Source organism: Limanda limanda, chromosome 10, assembly GCF_963576545.1.
Source record: "Limanda limanda chromosome 10, fLimLim1.1, whole genome shotgun sequence".
NCBI lineage: Eukaryota > Metazoa > Chordata > Actinopteri > Pleuronectiformes > Pleuronectidae > Limanda > Limanda limanda.
In genome coordinates, this window is record NC_083645.1 from 6,029,153 (window position 1) to 6,051,581 (window position 22,429).

At 39.3% G+C, this 22,429-nt stretch overlaps 2 protein-coding genes across 5 annotated transcripts; both read right to left on the reverse strand.

Moving 5' to 3' along the window:
- Positions 1–1,309: 1,309 nt before the first annotated feature.
- Positions 1,310–9,471, reverse strand: LOC133011654 (caspase-3-like). Of its 3 annotated transcripts, XM_061079465.1 has the most exons (8): positions 9,436–9,471; positions 8,887–8,941; positions 6,232–6,312; positions 5,267–5,427; positions 4,605–4,733; positions 3,617–3,792; positions 2,888–3,008; positions 1,310–1,995 (listed from the first exon to the last, which is right to left on the reverse strand). In XM_061079465.1, exons 2-8 carry the CDS (start codon positions 8,889–8,891, stop codon positions 1,766–1,768), a joined length of 903 nt encoding a protein of 300 aa, XP_060935448.1. In that variant the 5' UTR covers positions 8,892–8,941; positions 9,436–9,471; the 3' UTR covers positions 1,310–1,765. The 3 variants fall into 3 exon arrangements, with proteins under 3 accessions (XP_060935448.1, XP_060935449.1, XP_060935450.1); XM_061079466.1 differs by lacking the exons at positions 8,887–8,941; positions 9,436–9,471 and adding an exon at positions 7,500–7,562; XM_061079467.1 differs by lacking the exons at positions 8,887–8,941; positions 9,436–9,471 and adding an exon at positions 7,518–7,560.
- Positions 9,472–10,739: 1,268 nt separating this feature from the next.
- On the reverse strand, positions 10,740–22,309 carry LOC133011870 (caspase-3-like). Of its 2 annotated transcripts, none has more exons than XM_061079789.1 (7): positions 22,242–22,309; positions 20,347–20,427; positions 18,829–18,998; positions 18,193–18,321; positions 17,397–17,572; positions 16,021–16,141; positions 10,740–11,325 (listed from the first exon to the last, which is right to left on the reverse strand). In XM_061079789.1, exons 2-7 carry the CDS (start codon positions 20,421–20,423, stop codon positions 11,096–11,098), a joined length of 903 nt encoding a protein of 300 aa, XP_060935772.1. In that variant the 5' UTR covers positions 20,424–20,427; positions 22,242–22,309; the 3' UTR covers positions 10,740–11,095. The 2 variants fall into 2 exon arrangements, with proteins under 2 accessions (XP_060935772.1, XP_060935773.1); XM_061079790.1 differs by having other exon boundaries at positions 22,224–22,301.
- Between the last annotated feature and the right edge of the window lie 120 nt (positions 22,310–22,429).

Genomic DNA, 22,429 nt, shown 5'->3' on the forward strand with positions numbered 1-22,429 from the left:
AAATATGAATAGGAGATTTTTGTTGTCTTTATACAACATGTTATGATCCTCACCCAATATGTGTTTTGTGTGAATATTGTGTATGTGGACAATTTCTACATCTTCACAGAGACTAATAAACAACAAGAATAGATACATTTCCTGGGACACGGCCGATAAGTTTGACCACATTTTTATTTCTTGTACTAATTAAAAAAAACAGAACTAGCAAATACAGTGAATTCATTTTCTAATTGCACTTTATCTTCGAATGATAACCGACAGAAATCTCTTTGAATTCCAGGCCTCTGATTTAAAATTTTCGCTGGTTCACTAGTTTACAGCCACTGTGATTACACTGCCACCTACTGGTACCATAGTTCATGACATCTCATTAATAATAAACACATTGAGCAGTGGCAGCTTCTCCTGTCTGTTTTTAAATGATCTCTCTGAACACACTTCGATCCAGTATGTTTCCACAGTTGATAGAAGTACAGTTGAGAAATCACTTACAGAGCTGTGACAAAACGCAGACCCTGGTTTATTAACTATTCCAGTCAGACTCTATAAAGCTAATACAACCACAATGAATATCATTTCTTTTACTGTTATGAGTTCCATGGACAGAAAAAATGTACACACTGAAGCAAACTGCCTCCAGGGTCTCTTCAGCAGCTTAAGTTTTTTGTTTTGTTTGACATAACTCTCCTGATTTGTATGGTATTTTATCTATGTCAAAATATCAGACTTTCCAATCGGAACATTTTGAATGCAATTTTTACAGCACACTTAATATATTGTGTCGATAGACTGTTTTTCTCCTCATATTGTATTATCCATATACTGTAAGTGCACAGTGTGCACTTATAAAATAACTTAATCCAGCTTCAATCCTGTCTCCATCAGTGTCTTTTTTCAAAGTGACCTGATTGGAAACAACGCAGTCATCATCGGAAATTACCAAATAATCCTGAGGTTTTCTGGGATTGTGTCAAACTGTCCCTCGTCAGGTCCAGAGAGATAGGAGGTAAACTTGAGAAGAACAAATGTACTACACAAATTAAATGATGCTTTAAGTGATACGTCAGAACAGAGTCAGACACATGAGTAATACAGTAATATCACTCTACTGGTTGCTCAGCTCAGATTTAGAACAGTAACAATCATCACTCTTCTATTTGAACATTACTAAAGTTTTGAAGAAGCACTGATCAAAATAAAAAAGATACATTTTCCTGTCTGCCGGCTTTCAAACTCACTACAAAGGACACACTCAGATGGATTTACAGTATTGTGTTAAATGTGAAACACTTTATTTTTACCAACATTAAAAACAAACTACACATATGTATGTACTGAAATAAAACATTAATGCTAATGTATTGGTATCAGCGAAAGTGGCTTTTTTAAGATGCATCTGTAGAAATTATTGCAACATGCTTGATTAAGAAAACTGGTTCAGGCTTTCTGAAAGAGTCAACACAAAGAAATACAAAAGGACAAACATTCCTAACGAATAATGATCCAGTTTTAACAATAAGCAAACTAACCTGTCCCTTTTATCCTCATGCTGTTGGTGCACTTGGTTTCTGCTTGCAGTGACATTAAAAAAACGAAAACTTGTGTTATCTTGTTTGAACAGGCCCACACAGTGCACCACAAACCTTTTGTGCAAATATCTTTCTTTGACAGTAAAAAAGATGAAAGAGAAATGTGTAATTCCATCAAAGTCCAATTTGACTATATTTCCTACCTACAGGATAAACAAGAAGTATATTTCATTCTATTGAGGAAAGTACAAGTCTTTGGTCAACATCGAGACAATACAGGGGATCTGCTTCTTGCTGCTAGATTCAGGCAGGTTGGTGAAAGACTCAAAGTGTAGCGCCACCTTGCGGTTGACTCGTGTCATGATCTGCATCAGCTCCAGCTCTCCCTTGTAACGCACCAACATCTCACACAACGACTGCATGAACCAGGAGCCTTTGAATGTGTTTCTCCATGAGTAGTAACCTGCAAGACAGAATACAGTGTATTTCTTTATTAATATGTTCCACAAAGTGAGAATGAGATATCAGATATTCTTCTGTTTCATTTACTGGATACAGTGTAAAAGCCTTTACACACTGAGGGTGTGACGAATAAATGATGCCAAAATGTGAAGTAAGATATTTCACAAGGAAATATTCACAACTGCAGACTAAAGAGTGAAGACAAGTTCTCGTGTAAGAGAGAGAACAACATTACATTCTACTTTTGGGTATATGCAACTGCACAACTGCAGCTAAAACCTTGAGGTCTGAGTGTCTGTGTGGACACTAAAAACTTTATGGACGATAGTAAGAGCGCACAAGCAAGCATACAACAAATATCACTGCAAAAGTACTGCTACAAACAGCTATATAATGCAGTAATGGAGCAAAACACCATGTTAGATTTATGTTATGTCATTATGCAAAGCATCTTCTTTTGGTTCATTATGAAACTGTGGTGGGACAATTTAGAATATGGCAGTCTAGATAATAAAGGGCTAACACTGAAGCATGATGACCTCAGCTCCACTTCAACAGAACAGAGAAAGAGAAGGAGACATTCCAGTCTCATTCTGTATCCAGGCCCTGGCTCAAGACATATTTTGGGATGTTGGTGGGACAGATTAAAGTCCTGCTGGTGACATAGAAACACATCTGAGGAGGCCGAGGACCATACCTGCATCCTATTGACCCAGAGAGTTGTACAGCCTAAACTACTATATATATATTACTGCATAATATTTAACCCATTTAACACACATTAACAACAGCTTGAAAAATATATTGATATGAAAAATAAGTGCAGAAAAAAAACCCAATGTGTAAAAACTAGAATGTGAAGGACAAACGTCTTTCCTGCTGGAGTCATGTACCTGGAGCAGTGGAATAAGCGTACAGGAAATCTGCCTCCACAGGAATCTTCTCTGATGTTTGATCATCTACACTGTCCGTCTCGATCATGGCTCCGTCATCCAGGGCTGAACCACGACACGCCTAACAGGGGCACGAGCCCAAGGTTTATATCATCAACTGTCACAGTGTAAAGTAAGTAAGGTGGTAACTGAAACAAGTTACATTTGATTATTATCATCACGTCAAAGTGAGACCACATTTGATTAATACACCAATTTATTAGAAGCTAAAAAACCCACCAGGCCTATCAAAGGTCTCATTCTGGTGCATTCGCTCAGGTAAACACAGCTGAAAGTCACATTATGTTTGGATACAGCTACAGAAGACCAGCCACATATTAACAGTCGGTTACAACAGGATGTTACTGAACAGTAAATTACACCATCCTCACATTGGGATCCTGAAGGACATCATACAGGGGGGTAGGAAGGCCTGTTTTCCTACTGACCCCCTTCAAGTAATTACGGATAGTAAAAGCCCAGAAAATGTATTTTACACAATATGGGCCCATTAAAGTGAGACCACATTTGACTAATACACGAATTTCTTAGAAGCTTAAAAAAGATAGTAAAACAAAAATAAAAATATTACCACACAAACCTTTAACTATGACACAAACACTTCCAGACATATTTTCATGGATGAGACACCAGCGCATTCGTATGTTCACATGGGTTTATGTTACTAACCTGTATGAAGAAGAGCTTCGGTTTGCCAACCAGACTTTTGCAGCGATCCCCTTTAAAGTTTCCCGTCAGGTTCTCCAACCTCTCAAAGCCGTCTGTGCCATGAATCACTCCCTCATCTCCATGACTCAGCAACACACACACAAACGATGCACTACTCCTGTGGTCCTCCTCAGATACTAAAGACAAACACAGGAAAAGATAGAAAACAACATTGCAACATCAGTCCAGATATTATTTCCTTGCTTACTGAAAATACTTGGTGGTACGATCCTTGTTCTTGAGTAGAGCGCTGATAATTTGGTTTAAGCGAGTCTTAGAGGACTACCTAAAAGAATCTACAGGTCAGAGGGGATGTATAAGCACTTTCTCAGGATGAAAAATAGGTGTCATACACGTAAAATAACCCGACAAAGATGTCAACTTAGAAAGACGACAGCCTTTGTGGATAGGGGCCGACCAGGTGTGAACGGCCGTCTCAAAAACACAGATTTCAGCAGCAGAATTTAAACGTCATGTCCAACCTCCTGCATGCTATACCCAGGTGACACCTCTCACCTGAATGTTCTGGACAATTTCCTGTAGTTGTGAACGCATCTTACATGGACATTCTCTCCTGCTGTGTTCTTTATATGAGAAAGGCAAAGTCCTGAAACGGTTCAGAGCCAATTCTTTGAGTTATGGTACATAGGTGGGAGGTGGGGTTTATGATTTATAATGCAACCAGCAACCAGGGGATGATCAAAATTATTTAGATTAACTTTTGAGCAGCAGTCATGCCATCTATCTTCATACATAGTCTATGATAACACACAGGCTATGCCTTGTATACTGCCAGCTAGTGGTGGTTGAGAGCTTCAGAGGTAATGTCATATTTACAGAATGAACAGCAAGAATAGTTTTGTCACCCTGATAATTGAAAATGAAAAATGGATGATTCCAATATCAAATACCTTTCTATGTTATTGTTTAGATTATTGAAGTTTATTACTGCTGGTCAGAAGATATTTCATCTCCCTCACAGTCTGGTCTTTGGCCACTCTGACTTTATAACCCAGCTCAGAGAAGGTCTTCTTAGCGAAGGCAGAATCGGCATCTGTCCCCTTACGATGTGGCATTCCTAGACACAAAACATACATGTGGGATTCAGTAGACATTCAATGGCAGTTTCTACGATAAAGTTCAAAGGCAGGTATGTAAAGTGAAAACAGGAGGATCAGGTGGAAGCTTTAATGATCATTCATGAGGCTATAGAACTTCTTCACAATAAATAAGCACTCCTACTACTATCGTATGAACTGTGATTAAACACTGGAACAATACAAAACATGCACATACTATGTCATACTGTGTATAAGATCATTTTTTAACCATGTGACTTACTAACTGTAACACTAGAGTTAGTTGTAGACTTTTCCAAAATGTCTGTTATTCTCTGTAATGTTTCCACCTCAGTGGTATCCATGTGGATAAGCACTCAACAAACAGAGTGGAGGGAGCAGGAAGATCAAAAACTGTGTTATACAGAATCTGTACCTGTTGTCTACATTCTGAAATTCACAGAACATTTGTTCATGTTTTTGTTTCATGAATTGAAACATACAGGTGCGTGCATCAGTGCATATGAATTGTTGAATGGGTGTTTTTACTTACTTTCGAAGTTCTCATTGTTGATGATCACACAGGTTCCAATGCTGGGATAGTCCATCTTGTAGCGGTAGGGGTCTGAGCCTGCAGCTGTACTGCCTTTACTGCTGGGGGTAGAGTCCACTTCCTCAGACGTCTTCTTGCTGCCTGTGGCCGCTCTATCCGACCTGAAAGTTTACACACATTTAGTTTCACCATCCCAGTGTGGACAATTGATTGACTTAATGGATTATCTCTCCCCTTGACCTAACACTAACTTTCATGACTGACACAAAAAATCCTGCTTTTCCCCCCATTTGGAGAGCGGCTTTCATCCCTAAATTGAACAATGAACTGATCTTTAGTCTGAAATTTGCCTATGGCAGAAACACACTCATTGAAATTATTTCAAACTTGTTAAGCACCATCAAGATTATACACGTATGAACCTGTTTGACAACTCGTCGGTGACTCAGCTTGAATTGATTGTTTAACCTCGGTCAAGTGAGTGCTGAAGGTTTATAGCCTACACACTGTCGTTAACGCACAGGCAAAGTGAAACTGTTAGCAGATGTCATGTGGACAACTAAAGGATGTTATTAAACATTTTTGTTAATTCAATAAAAAATGAAATCAACACAAATAAGGACTATAAAATGAACCCAAAGGTCATGGTGGCCACTGGCCATAAATCCCTCAGAATGACATGCCCACCTGAGCAGTGGAACTGGCTAAAGCTAGGCTACAACTGATAGAGCAATGACTTACGAGTGAGCAGTGTATGAGTCATGTTTCCTATACGTCATCTCTATTTGGTGGCAGTTCAGGTCGAGGAAATCACTCTGTTTCAGTTTGGGGGAATCTCATTTCATTCTCTTTATCTTCTTTTTTATCAATTCGCCCACACACCTGTCTGAGTTACATTCCCTGCAGGGACTGATGGATTGCCATCGGACAGGTTTAGGTCGTCAGTACTGGTGTACAGTAATTACCTCTTTGAAAACAACTTGAAGGCATCCACAGTGTCGCCACCGCTCTGCTTTTCACCATCACCACGAACGTCAGCCATGTTCCTACACACATAAAGAGCAAAGAGAGCGAAATCTGAAAATCTGTGACAAATGTAAGATACAAATAAGAGAGTTAAGTACATTGAAAAATACAAAAATGCGCAAAACCTGCTGGCCCTCTACTGCACTGAACCCCTGAAAAATCCAAACTGCCTTTATTACCATAAGGATAAACATTTTCTGACTAAGCTTCATTTGTATTATTCCACCACTGCTGACTTTTGGAATGAAACTCTTAACATCCCTCTACAGCTACAGCCTGAGCGAAATAGATATTGATGAAAATACAGATATCTCATGTTGCTATATCAGCCAATAGCAATTTAATGAATACATAAATACAGTACAAATGCAACAATGTCAATACAGGTCTCTTCGATCTGGGTTTTTTAAAATAAACTTCACAGTTGAACATTTAAATGATTCAGCTATCTTGTGAACAACTTCATTATGGAGACATTTCCTGTTAGCTTTGTAGCTTCATATATCATTGAATACATTTGAAAATCACAAAAACATATTCTCACTCACTGCAAGTAAATTTTGGAGCTTAATGTGACTTTCTCTATTTCCAGTAAAACTGTTGATGTCGTATCCAGAGTGACCAGAACACTTTTTCTGTTGTTCTCAGTATTGTTATCAGTGTAAAAGAGAAATATAAGCATGAACAACAATAACAGCAGGAAACAACTAAATAGAACAAGGCATATTTAGAAATAGTGCAAAATTGTGTAAGAATGTTTTTGAGAGCGGAGTGTGTGTGTGTGTGTGTGTGTGTGTGTGTGTGTGTGTGTTTGTGTGGTTTAAAGATTTTAGTTAATTTCTAAAAACATATTACAGAGATTTTGATTTATATACAAGGAAGTATGAGTGTGTGCAATTTGGAGCTTGGTGAAGGTTTGTATCTGTATCAACATTAAATGACACGAGCTTAGCCAACGTTATCCCTGAAAGAAAAGTGAAAGGACAGCTTTCAAAAGCAGATATGTTGTGTTGTTTTCCTGACATTTAAATGTGGAATGAAGCTAAAGCAATACACTCTTATATTTTAAATGACACCAGAAAAACGTTATGATGACAGGTGCTGGCTGCGCTGGCTCCAGTTACGAGCGAGGATAACTAATAAGAACTATTGTTGTTCCAGTCCTGCTTTGTTCAACTCATACGTGTAAATAACAATACAAACGCACCTTGAAAAACAAACGCACTTTTTCTCTTGACAGGACCGTGGAGGAAAGTCTCTGCAGCTGCCCTCCCTTTAGAGTCATTATGACAAAATGTCACATTGACTGAAACTTTCAGCCAATCAGGGACGCAGCTCCCTGGTGTGGGCGGGAGAAACGTCAGCGTCTACGGAGCACCTTGGCCCAAAGACGACATATGATTGGCTCAGAAAAATGTCCGCTGTCGTCATGACTAATCAGCTGTGGCGTTTCACTTCATAGGAAACACACAAGCCGCGTCCAAAAGTTCAAATCTCCCACGACATGCTTTTTCCGGGGAGGGGCTATCAGTTCACCAGCCTGGAGTCAGTCTGTGTCCTGTCTGCTCGACGTGGTGTCCAGCTGCCATCACGTCATATGATCACACTCATTTCTGCTTAGACTCGAATACAACCATAAACATTATTCTCCTTTACTTACTTTTGTCCCAAAAAGTTGACACACATTAGTGAAAACTCCAACAGGTGCTACAAACAAATCTCTCAAACTTTTTTTTTTGATGAAATAAAAAAATATTTTTCACTTAAATTTGTCTACTTTTTTTCAACTTTAAGTTAGATATTAATTCAAACCAATGAATAATATGTTGAAGTGAGCAAATGGTTGATAAGTATAATGTAAATAGTTATGGTACTTGCATTAGTTTTTGTACTAATGTAATTATTTGTCCATCTTTAAATCTAAATTTGGATGCTTAGGATACTGAATACCTGGCCAATAGAATGTGAAAACCATACAGGTTTATTGTTTAGAATGTACAGGCAGCATAACATTCACCATGTGTTCAGTGTGAACCTGCTCTTCAGCTTATAGTTTGCTACTGTTTGATACATATGCCACTACTGATATTTCTGTGAAGAGCTCGTAATGTTCAGGTTTTAACTTCTTGGCGTGTGTGCTGGTGCGCAAAAAACACAATCAGAATCAAATTTAGTGTCACTTCTATAATATTCACTCAGCATACACAGGAATGATAAAGAAGTGAATGCCTTTCTCAGTCATACATAGTAAAAACTGACATTTTGAAAAAAGCAATAGAAAACAGGACTCAGAAGCCATTTGTTTTTGAAGTTGAAAAAGTGCTTTGTTTAATACATGCTTAATACAAACTATAAAACCAAATTGCACACCAACCCGGTGTCAACACAGATCAGACATTCATCCCTTCTCCGATTGAAAAATATGTGAATTTTATCCACAATTTAACTCAAGTCATTTGATTTGACTTAGGTATACACATCTAGCTGACAACACCGTGGATACTTTCAATGCCTCATTACTTTATGTTTAGCTTATACACATAAAAACCTAAGAATAATAAAAGGTAATTATTTGTGTATGAGCTGCTTCTTACCTCATAGGTCATGTTTGGCATCCAACAGTCTCTTTGTCTTTATCAAAGACGCCACCTCACACACACACACACACACACACACACACACACACACACACACACACACACACACACACACACAATACTGTAAATAGAGGCTGCCATTAGCACCATCCATCAGCTTTGTCAGGCTGTAGTTAGCCAAAGCAGATTTGAGCACCATGGCTGAATGCAGCATAATGTCTGCCATGTTTATTATCGTACAGTAGCATGCTAACAATTGTAGATCTACACACTACTTATATGTGAGGCTGACTTGAATGTCTTTAGTCTCGTAAGTAGAAGTTATGATAGCACGGGATGAAAAGTTGCTAAAGTGATGAAATCCCAACCCTCAGAGGAAAAATATTTTTTAAGGCAAAATTCTCAAAATCACAAATGTCACTAGAGATAAAGTAAGAATAACACCACAATCTGTTGGCTATGTTGTCTGAAAACCATTAATTTCAAACTCAAACAGGATGAGATGAAGTATTTAGCCTTTTCATCTTTGCAGTTTGCCATAGTTACCTTTGCATTTTCTCTCTTTAGAACCATGAGCTCCTTGAATGTCGAGACCTGGAAAAGAAGAAACACCAGACAAAACTTGTGTATAACAATTAAATTAAAATTACTTACATAGCCTACTTATGGAACTAATCCATATCTTTCAATTTTCGGATTTAGTTCTTATAACAAAGTACATATACACATGTATATAAATGTATTATATATATTGTTCTGGACATATATATATATATCTTTGCAACATTTTTGGCATGAAGACATAGTTATAAATGTTGTTGGAAGTCCAGTGTGGACAAATCACAATCAGATCAAAAACACGGCACTGGCATTTATGCACTTTAGCCTCGAGGTTATCAATGAAATGACTCATAAACTCTGAAGTGTCATGCTATTTCTAGTCTTACAAGTATTTCACAATGTCATATGTAAACTTTAAAAATAAACAAAGCTTAAAAGCTAAGAAATTATAATTCTGTGTAAGATTCGCTAATCCATGGTCTTGGGTTTAATGTAACGTAAACTGTACTGTTTTAGTATAGGTGGCAGTAAAATATACAAATTGTCTTCAGGTCTGAATGTCAAGCTGAAACATCTTTAAACCACAGAGTTCATTTGGTTTTACTTCAGACTTTCCAGCATAATTTGGAAAGTCTGACCTTTTCCAGGATTTGCTCTTTCACATTGGAGAAGGAATCGATGGACTGTTTGACAGATTTAGACACCAAAGACTCCCTGACAACAAACAGACACACGAAGAATGTAACCTAAGTGCACCAAACCGTATAGATATATTTGAGAAGAGTAAGTGCTTAGAAGTGGACATGTACCTGTACTTGTCACAGAAATCAAGGAAGGTATCCAGCACCACCTCTAAATCTGTTATTGCCTGACGACTTCGTCTCTTGCTCCTCTGTTTATCGGTGTTCAGAGATAAACTATCACTCTTTTTTTCCAAGTAGCCTTATTGGAAACAATGCAGACATCATTGGAAATTACCAAATAATCCTGAGGCTTTCTGGGATTGTGTCAAACTGTCACTAAATCATGTCCAGGCAGAGTGGAGGTAAATTTGAGAAGAAAAAATATGATGCTCAAATTAAATGATGCTTAAAGTGATATGTCAGCACAGAACAGAGTCAGACACAAGTAATCCAGTAATATCACTCTTACTGGTTGCTCAGCTCAGAACAGTTACAATCATCACTCTTCTACTTGAACATTACTAAAGTTTTGAAAAAACACTGATCAAAATAAAAAAGATTAATTTTCATATGTCTTTCAAACTCACTACAAAGGAAAAAGTCAGATTGATTTACAGTTTTGTGTTGCATGTGAAACACTTTATTTTTACCAACATAAAATACACACTGCACATAAAAAATAAAAAGGACAAAATTTCCTAAAGAATAATGATCCAGATTTAACAATAATCAAACTAACATGTTCCCTTTTATCCTCATGCTGTTGGTGCATTTGGGTTCTGCTTGCAGTGACATTAGAACTAAAACTAGTGTTATCTTGTTTGAACAGGCCCACACAGTGCACCACACATCTTTTGAGCAAATATGCTTGACAGTAAAATTGATGAAAGAGAAATGTGTAATTCCATCAAAGTCCCATTTCACTATATTTCCTTCAGGATAAACAACAAGTATATTTCATTCTATTGAGGAAAGTACAAGTCTTTGGTCAACATCGAGACAATACAGGGGATCTGCTTCTTGCTGCTAAATCCAGGCATGTTGGAGGAAGACTCAAAGTTTAGCGCCACCTTGCGGTTCACTCGTGTCATGATCTGCATCAGCTCCAGCTCTCCCTTGTGATGCAGCAACATCTCACACAACGACTGCATGAACCAGGAGCCGTTGGATGTGTTTCTCCATGAGTAGTAACCTACAGGACAGAAAACAGTGTATTTCTTTTTTAATATTTTCCACAAAGTGAGAATGAGGTTAGTACAGAAATCAGATATTCTTCTGTTTTATTTACTGGATACAGTGTAAAGGCCTTTACACACTGAGGGTGTGATGAATAATTGATGCCAAAATGCGAAGTAAGATATTTCACAAGGAAATAGTCACAACTCCAGCAATGTAAATTTATGACAGTTGAAACACAGCTCATTATTCAGAGGGCACTAGTGTTTCCCAAAAAATTTATTCAATCTATGGCAGTATACGGGTGCCGTGGACGAACGTTGCTCTCATGCACGATAAATTCCAAAAGCCAGGCAGGTACACAGACTAAAGAGTGAAAGACAAGTTCTCGTGTAAGAGAGAGAAAAACATTACATCCTACTTTCGGTAACGCAACTGCACAACTGCAGCTGAAACCTTGAATGTCTGAGTGTCTGTGTGGACAGTAACAACTTTATGGACGATAGTAAGAGCGCACAACAAATATCACTGCAAAAGTACTGCTACAAACAGCTATACAATGCATGATCTGGTGTTGGGGTAGAGTCCTGACTTAGAACAAAGAGTTGTAAAACCTTAGGCCAGGCTCGGGAAACCCCTTACATTTAAAAATCCAGCATGTGGCCCTTATTACCATGTGGCAGCAGGTCACTTCCTGGTCCCCCACGGTAAGCCCGCCCCTGGGGGCCAAATCCTGACAACTCAATTGGCTGGAGGGCCACACTGACCCCTGACCCCTCCTCCCAGGGGGGAGTCACCTGAGACATGACTTAAAAGGGCTGAGCTCACAGAAATCTCGCTCTCTTCACTCAGATGCCCAAGCAACAACAGAACCCCTCCGGGGTTCTACTAGTTAACTCGGTATTTTTAAGAGACTCTCTTTGTCCTCCTCTTTTCCACGCTGCTCAAGTTGTCTTCTGACCTCAAGAGGTCTAACCACACGACTCAGTAACTAAGGAGGCGATTAGACGTTTGTTTAATATCATTTTATTTGAAGTCGTTTCATTTTCTTCTTTTATCTCAGTCAAAGTTTTATCTTGATAGGATTTTTTGCTGTCTTAACTTGAAAGACCGAAACAGGAAGTGCCCCGCTGGACGAACTCCGACACTTCTATAGACTTTCCTTTTTCCAACGATCCACAAACGGCTTCCACAAAGCCGTTCCCTGCAGAAGCGCGACGTTCATCCCTCTGAGGAGTATGAGACAATCCACTCCGTTCCTGTAAAGCAGCACGGTCTCCGCTGTTACAGAAGAAAGACGAAGTTTCATTCCGTCAAGGAGCACGAGGAATTCGCTCCCTTTTCCGGTCCAGCGGCTGAGCTCCGGAGCTCCGCTCGTGAGAGAGACCACGTGATTCACTGGCCCCCGACACACTCGCGCCGAGTCGCAGGCACATCGCGAGGGTTGTACAGTAAGAGACTTGATTATCTGGGCAGATACGTAGCATATTGTTTAATATTTGAGTGTATTTGTTTGTGGGATCTCCGTGTCTCATTGTTTAGCCACGACGATTCGGCTACTTCCGGTTCATTTCCGGTTACGGCCTTGTGCCACAGTTTTTAAGCGCCGTGACTAAACGTCTCCGGTTGCACTCGTTCCCGTCTGAAGAACCTTACAGAGATTTTACCGTCAGACTTCAGCACACAACGCCGTTTGAGTGCTGAGCGGTAAAGTAAATGTAACTTGTTTCTGACGGTGTTTTTAAGAGCTTCTTTGAACTCTCCTTACATGTTTTCTCTTTCTCTCTCTCTCTCTCTCTCTCTCTCTCTCTCTCTCTCCTTCTAAACCGACCTATACACACTTCTGACCTGTATTTATAATACAGGTCATGTCACATAGTTAAATCTATGCTTAGAGAGGCTGAACACATCTGGAAACCATTCGGCCCCAAAGCCAAGCAGAGATAAGAATTCTCTTTGTCTAAAATTTCCTTTGTGTAATTCATGTGACGACCACCAGTGTGCGCTCCGGCCACATGGTGTCATTAACATATTCTCCATTTTGGATAACGTTAAGTTAAACCCACCATTTTGAGTCTATTGTTGCCACGCCTCCGCTCTCTCTCTCTCCTCCCATCCTGGCTCTAAATTCATAACGGCTCCGCCATCTTGTTTTGTAGTCAATCCGCCATTTTGAGAGTTTTTAGGCCTTGATTCCACGAATCATGATCGGCCTCCATCTTAGATGTGATGTCACTACGCGTCATCGCCACGTCCCTTCTTTTTCTCTCTCTCTCGCACACACACACACACACATACACACACATTGATAGACACAGACAGACACACACACACAGAGACACATAGATGGACCAGAGGTTACATGCGTGTTCTAAATTGTGATAAGCTGCTGTTGTTATCTTTGAAATATGGGAGTTTGTTAAGATGATGAATCATTAAATAACACTAACTTTATTTCACACACACACACATAGACACACACACACACAGAGACACTTTGACACAGACACACACACACATAGAGACAGACATACATAGGTAGACCGCAGGTTGTCCATGTATTTTCTGAATTGTGATAAGTGCTGCTGCTGTGTTTACCTTTGAAATATGGGAGTTTGTTAAGATGATGAATCATTAAATAACACTAACTTTATTTCACACACACACACATAGACACACACACACAGAGAGACACTTTGACACAGACACACACACATAGAGACAGACATACATAGGTAGACCGCAGGTTGTCCATGTATTTTCTGAATTGTGATAAGTGCTGCTGCTGTGTTTACCTTTGAAATATCGGAGCTTGTTAAAATGATAAATCATTGAATAACATTATAACTTTATTTCCCCTTTTTAATAAATACTTTTGTAATTAAAGTATCTGTATTCTGTGATTATTTGTGCATATGTATGTGATTGCAGCTGGATTATGATCGCCTGTGCTCGAACTTAGAAGCCTTCACTGTTTATTAAGTAATCGTTAATATTAAAATATTGACATTATTAATTTGACATTTATCATTATGAGACTGATAATTATAGCTTGACATCGTTGGCCCCTGGGAAACCAGGGTGGTGCCCCCCTTTCTCAATTATTAATATAGATAGTATTATTCTTAAATTGATAATTTTATTGTGTTGGACTAATTATTTTCATTATTCTTGGTTGATAACCTTATCATTGTTAATTGATAGCTTGTACTTTCTAATTGATAATTCCTATTTTCTCATTAGTGGTTTTATTGTTATTTGATTACTGATCATCTTCAATTAATAATTTAATTATTTTTGATAGATAATTTTTATTATTTTAATAATCATATTTCATGATTATTATTAATTAGCCAACGTCAAGTCTACTCCTATTGCACAACACTGGTATGTCATTATGCAAAGTGTCTTCTTTTGGTTTATTATGAAACTGTGGCGGGACAAATTAGAAAATGGCAGGCCGCCACAGTCTAGATAATAAATGGGGCACACTGAAGCATGATGACCTCAGCTCCACTTCAACAGAACAGAGATAGAGAAGGAATATTCCAGTCTCATTCAGTATCCAGGCCCTGGCTCAGGACATATTTTGGGATGTTGATTGGACCGTTTAAAGTCCTGCTGGTGACCTAGCAACTAGGGCTGCTCGATTATGGAAAAAATCATAATCACGTTTATTTTGGACAAAAACTAAATCACGATTATTCAAACGATTATTAATATGTGCCCTTATTTTTTTAAATGACTAACTGGAAGTACCAGTCACTTCCGGTTCCGGTAAACACCGTTTACGGCTGCGTGTCTTATTCCTCCGTGAAACCATGCAGGATATCGGTGCCTGGTTATTCACACCCTTAATGATGGCAACATTCACATAAAAACACTTTGTAGCGGGTCCGGTTTGAACAGCCCGGCGGCTGTGCACTGTGGAGCGGACGCTGCGCGGCGCGGCAGCTACACTGTGTGCTGCTGCTGCTCGTCAGATTCGAAGAGTCGATCAGACGGGGCTGCCCTCCCTCTGCCGTTTTCCACTCGCGCTGTTTTTTTAAATCCCTCCGGTCCCCACACACACAACTCGTCTCCTTCACTTCACAGCTGCTTGAGTGCGAGTGCCAGTCAGCGGGGCCGCGCTGAATGCTCTGGGGGAGGGACTGAAATGCGCATGCGCGTCTCTTTAGAAAAAAATGCCAAATAATCGTTTCAACTCGATTATAGTAGTTTGGAGATCGTTGACCCCATAATCGTAATCACGATTATATTTTGATTAATTGAGCAGCCCTACTAGCAACACATCTGAGGAGGCAGAGGACCATACCTGCATCCTATTGACCCAGAGAGTTGTACACCCAAAACTACTAAAGTGTTCAGTGAGTGGTTGATACCTTTATTAGTAGTTCAAAAGCTAAAATATAACTGCAAATTTTGGTAAGAATTTGAGCATGGTAAAGCCCTCAAAAAGCCAATTCATTTGCCTGAATAATAATAATAATAATATTCCTTACAATTTCAATAGGGCCTCACCTGACCTTTTATGTCAGTACTCGGGCCCTAATAAAAAACAGATTTTTGCTGCATAATATTTAACCCATTTAACACACATTAACAACACCTTGAAAAATATATTGATATGAAAAATAAGTGCAGAAAAAAACCCCAATGTGTAAAAACTAGAATGTGAAGGAAAAACGTCTTTCCTGCTGGAGCCATTTACCTGGAGCAGTGGAATAAGCGTACAGGAAATCTGCCTCCACAGGAATCCTCTCTGATGTTTGATCATCTACACTGTCCGTCTCGATCATGGCTCCGTCATCCAGGGCTGAACCACGACACGCCTAACAGGGGCACGAGCCCAAGGTTTATATCATCAACTGTCACAGTGGTAACTGAAGCAAGTTACATTTGACGGTTATCATCACATCAAAGTGAGACCACATTTGACTAATACACCAATTTATTAGAAGCTAAAAAAGACAAAATAGTAAAAGAAATACAAATAAAAATATTACCATAAAAACCTTTCACTACAACACAAACAGTTCCAGACAGATTTTCAAGGATGAGACACCAGCGCATTCGTATGTTCACATGGGTTTATGTTACTAACCTGTAGAGATGAGCCGGATACTCGGCTGAAACGAGTATCCGGTACGGATAAAGCACTTTTGCCGAGTACGATTATTATACGAGTAATCGGAGTCATTATCTGTGCTCGGACTGAATGGAAATCCTCACACAGCGTCACAGCGGACCTCCCGTCACACACGGCTCTGCTCACTCACTCACAGAACAGCTCTCTGTCTCTCAGTCACTCAGGTTCACTGCGCATCGGGACTGTGTGTGTGTGGGTGTGTGGGTGTGTGTCTGTGTGTGTGTGTGTGTGTGTGTGTGTGTGTGTGAGTGAGATGCGAGGGACGTTCACTGTCTCCCGGAGAAATGAACACTCTGTGTTTTTAGTATAGAAACACGTGAATTATATTTGTTCACAAGTCATAATGACTGGTTTTGTTATTTTCACTTTACATTTACACTTACTTTACAGTAAAGTAAACCTCTATTAAATACAGTACAACATGACAGTTTGTATGGTTTGAAATTGTCATTTATTATCACACTGGCATTTAATTATCACGGCAAACAATTACACTGCACTAAACTTTAAGTGTTAATGTAAAGTGAAAATAATAAAACCAGTCTGTATGACTTGTGAACGAATATAATTCACGTCTTTATATACTAAAAACACAGAGTGTTCATTTCTCCGGGAGACAGTGAACGTCCCTCGCATCTCACTCACACACACACACACACACACACACACACACACACACACACACACACACACACACACACACACACACACCTGGTGTGGAAATAAATTTAAAAAAAATAAAAATAAAAAAATCATAAAAAAATTTCAAAGTTAAAAAAGAAAATTATGTTGAACCAGCCCACTTCCGGGTTAAATCACACCCACTTCTGGGTTAGGCCCCGCCCACTCCGAGTACGGATACGGATACGGATAATTCATATGGTTAACAGATACAGATACAGATACAGATAATGCTGTACTCGCTCATCCCTACTAACCTGTATGAAGAAGAGCTTCGGTTTGCCAACCAGACTTTTGCATCGATCCCCTTTAAAGTTTCCCGTCAGGTTGTCCAACCTCTGACAGCCGTCTGTGCCATAAATCACTCCCTCATCTCCATGACTCAGCAACACACACACAAACGATGCACTACTACTGTGGTCCTCCTCAGATACTAAAGACAAACACAGGAAAAGATAGAAAATGGTTGTACGATACTTGTTCTTGAGAAGAGTGCTGATAAATTAGGATTAAGCTGATGCAAGTCTCAGAGGGAAAGAATTTACAGGTCAAAGGGGATGTATAAGCACTTTCTCAGGATGAAAAAGAGGTGTCATACACGTACAAGAACCCGACAAAGATGTCAACGTAGAAAGACGACAGTCTTTGGGGATAGGGGCTGACCTGGTGTCAGTTGGCCGTCTCAAAAACATAGATTTCTGCAGCAGAATTTAAAAATCATGTCCAACCTCCTGCATGCTATACCCTGGTGACACCTCTCATCTGAACGATGATTCCTGCTGTTGTGAACGCATCTTACGTGGATATTTTCTCATGTCATCTATCTTCATATATAGTCTATGATAACATACAGGCTACGTCTGATATACTACCAGCTAGTGGTGGTTGAGAGCTTCAGCGGTAATGACATATTTACAGGATGAACAGGATGAACAGTAAGAATTGTTTTTGTCACCCTGATAATTGAAAATAAAAAATTGATGATTCCATTATCAAAGAACTTTCTATGTAGTTGTTTTAAATTAGGCTCTATGAAGATTTGTCGATCATTACCGCTTGTCAGAAGATTTTTCATCTCCCTCACAGTCTGGTCATTGGCGACTCTGAGTTTATACCCCAGCCCAGAAAAGGTCTTCATAGCAAAGGCAGCATCGACATCCGTCCCGTTACGATAACTCATACCTAGACACAAAAACACATGTGGGATTCAGTAGACATTCAATGACAGTTTCTATGATAAAGTGAAAAAAGCAGGTATGTAAAGTGAAAACAGGAGGATCAGGTGGATTCATGAGCCTGTAGAACTGCCTCACAATAAATAAGCACTCCTACTACTATCGTATGGACTGTGATTAAACACTGGAACAATACAAAACATGCACATACTATGTCATACTGTGTATAAGATCCTTTTTGAACCATGTGACTTACTAACTTTAACACAAGAGTTATTTGCAAGCATTCCCAAAATGGCCAGTTATACTCTCTAATGTTTCCACCTTAGTGGTATCAGTGTGAGTAAACACTCAACAAACAGAGTGGAGGGAGTAGGACAATCAAAAACTGTGTCATACAGAATCTGTACCTGTTGTCTACATTCTGAAACATTTGTTCATGTTTTTGTTTCATGAACTGAAACATACAGGTGTGTACTTCAGTGCATATGAATTGTTGAGTGGGTGTTTTTACCTGTGCTTTTGTCAAAGTTCTTATTGTTGATGATCACACAGGTTCCAATGCTGGGATAGTCCATCTTGTAGCAGTAGGGGTCTGAGCCTGCAGCTGTACTGCCTTTACTGCTGGGGGTAGAGTCCACTTCCTCAGACGTCTTCTTGCTGCCTGTGGCCGCTCTATCCGACCTGAAAGTTTACACACATTTAGTTTCACCATCCCAGTGTGGACAATTGATTGACTTAATGGATTATCTCTCCCCTTGACCTAACACTAACTTTCGTGACTGACACAATAAAAACATCTTTTCCCCCATTTGGAGTGCGGGTTTCATCCCTAAATTGAACAATGAACAAATTTTTAGTCTGAAATTTGCCTATGGCAGAAACACACTCATTGAAATTATTTCAAATTTGTTAAGCGCCATCAAGATTATACACGTATGAACCTGTTTGACAACTCGTTGGTGACTCAGCTTGAACAGTCAAGTGAGTGCTGAAGGTTTATAGCCTACACTGTCGTTAACGCACAGGCAAAGTGAAACTGTTAGCAGATGTCATGTGGACAACTAAAGGATTACATAAAACAACACAAGGACTATAAAATAGACACAAAGGTCATGATGGCCATAAATCCCTCAGAATGAATCTTGGTAATTCTATACAGAAGCACTTGTTTACTGAGCCATACCACTAAATTAAGAGAGGAGCAGAAATCTGAGTGACTTAAATCACAATACAACACATATTGACTTGCACACTAGTTCACCTACACAGCTGATTCAACATCAACCCAACTCTCCAGCCTGCTTTGTTTCTCCTCCCAGGGTGGGACAAACCAGGGGTCTCATTTATAACCGTTGTGTACGCACAAAACAGGGCCTGAAACGTGTGTACGCCACTTCTCCCTCAAATGTGGGAATTTATAAAAACAAACTTGACCGGAAAATTTGCGTATTTCCACGCAAAACTCTGACCCATGCGTACGTACATTTGGAGATGGGAAATTGGCGACGCAGAAGTGAGGTGGTGAATGAAGAAGATTATTGATCCACTTCATCATTTACATTAAAACCAACAGCTTAAGTTGTGCTCGCGCGACATATCTATTCCACAATAACCTTTGAATGAAAAAAAATATATAAAACAACTTACGGCAAAATAACGTTCAGATTCCATTAAACAGTAGAGTTACGGCGCAGAGTCATTAATAGGTTTTAACCTGAGCAGAGGTGGAACTGGCTAAAGTTAGGCTACAACTGATAAAGCAAGGACTTACAAGTGAGCAGAGTATGAGTCATGTTTCCTCTACATCATCTCTATTTGGTGGCCGTTCAGGTCACCGTTCAGGTCGAGGAAATCACTCTGTTTCAGTTTGGGTGAATCTCATTTCAATCTTTTAATCTTCTTTTTTATGAATTCGCCCCCACATATCTGTCTGAGTTACATGCCCTTAAGGGACTGATGGATTCTGAGTGCAGGCAACCTATCGCCATCGGACAGGTTTAGGTCGTCAGTACTGGTGTACAGTAATTACCTCTTTGAAAACAACTTTAAGGCATCCACAGTGTCGCCACCGCTCTGCTTTTCACCATCACCATGAACCTCAGCCATGTTCCTACACACATCAAGAGAAAAGAGAGTGCAATCTGAAAATCTGTGACAAATGTCAGATAAAAAAAGAGAGTTAAGTACATGGATAAATGCAAAAATGGGTGAAACCTGCTGGCCCTCTACTGGGCTGAACCCCTGAAAAATCCAAACTCCCTTTATTAACATAAGAAGTATTCGGAGAAAAGAATAAACATTTTCTGACTTTATGTGAATAATGTGATTAATTTACATTATTCCACTACTGCTGGCTTTTGAGCCTGGTTACATTTCTGCAGTCTGTCATGTCTTCTGGAATGAAACTCTTAACATCCCTCTACAGCTACAGCCTGAGGGAAATAGATATTGATGCAGATAGAGATATATAAAAATGCTACATCAGTCAATAGCAATTTAATGAATACATAAATGCAGTACAAATGCAACAAAGTCAATACAGATCTCTTAGATTTGGTGTTTTTAAAATAAACTTCCCAGTTGAAAATGTATTTTTTCCATCTCTCTTGTGAACAAACTACATTATGGAGAAATGTTCTCTTAGCTATGAAGCTTCATACATTATTGAATAAATTTGAAAATCACAAAAACATATTCTCACTCACTGCAAGTGGAACTTTGGAACTCTATGTTACTTTCTCTATTTCCAGTAAAACTGTTGATGTCTGTGGTTTGTTCAGAACACTTGTTGTTCTCCGTATTGTTATGAGTGTAAAAATAAAGAGAAATATAAGCATGAACAACAATAATAGCAGCAAACAACTATATACAGAAAATAGAACAAGGCGTATTTTAGAAAAAGTGCAAAATGGTGAAGAATGTTTTGGTTCCCTAGTGGCAGTCCCTGAGGGTGGAGTGTGTGTGTGGGTTCTGTGTTTATGAGATTTTAGTTAATTTCTACAAAAATATTAAAGAGATTTTTTCTTTTACATATTGAAGAAAGTATGAGTGTATGCAATTTGCTGCAGTTTGATGGGATTAAAGGGGAGAGTTGGAGCTTGGGGAAGGTTTGTGCTCCACTTTTGATTCCTTTCTGAATAGTAGAAACTCTGAATCACTGCTGTAAATATGATTCAGTTCATTAGACAAAGGATTCTCAATCATACTCAATGATAAAAAACAGCCTGATTCCTTGGAAGGTGTTCAAGGCTTAGTTTTTAAATGGTATGACTATTTAATTAGTATACATTCTACTGTGGAAGTAAATCATATGGTCTTTGGTTGTATGAGCAGTATCTTACAGCTTTCAAACTGCATTGTGTTTGTCTCTAATGTTTCATCACACCTCCCATTATACTGCATCCTGTCCTGTAACTCACACCGAAACAGGAAATGGTTAACAGCTCGTAATGTAGGTTAGTGACAAATACTTATTCACAACTATGCTATTACAAAATAACCACCTGTCACATATGCGGCTAACAACATGTTCCCATTGTGTCACTGCTGCATGTAGTGTCAGGAGGAATATGCTTGAAGAGCTAGCTGCACATGCTAACTGAAGACATGCCTCCATTAGATAAGACGTGTTAAAACAGTATCAACACTCAATAACACGAGCTTAGCAAACGTTATCCCTGAGAGGAAAGTGACAGGACAGCTTTCAGAATAAAATAGCAGATACTTCGTGTCGTTTTCCTGCTGTGACAACAAACTCTTCTATTTTAACTGACACCAGAAAAACCTCATTATGTCAGGTGCTGGCTGCGGTGGCTCCAGTTCCGAGCGAGGAAAACTAATAAGAGCTACTGTTGTTCCAGTCCTGCTTTGTTCAACTCATACGTGTAAATAACAATACAAACGCACCTTGAAAAACAAACGCACCTTTTCTCTTGTCAGGGCCGTGGAGGAAAGTCTCTGCAGCTGTCCTCCCTTTAGAGTCATAATGACGAAATGTTACATTGTTCTAAGTACAAGACTGAAACTTTCAGCCAATCAGGGACGCAGCTCCCTGGTGTGGGCGGGAGGAACGTCAAAGTGTCCTGAGCACCTTCACCCAAAGACGAGATATG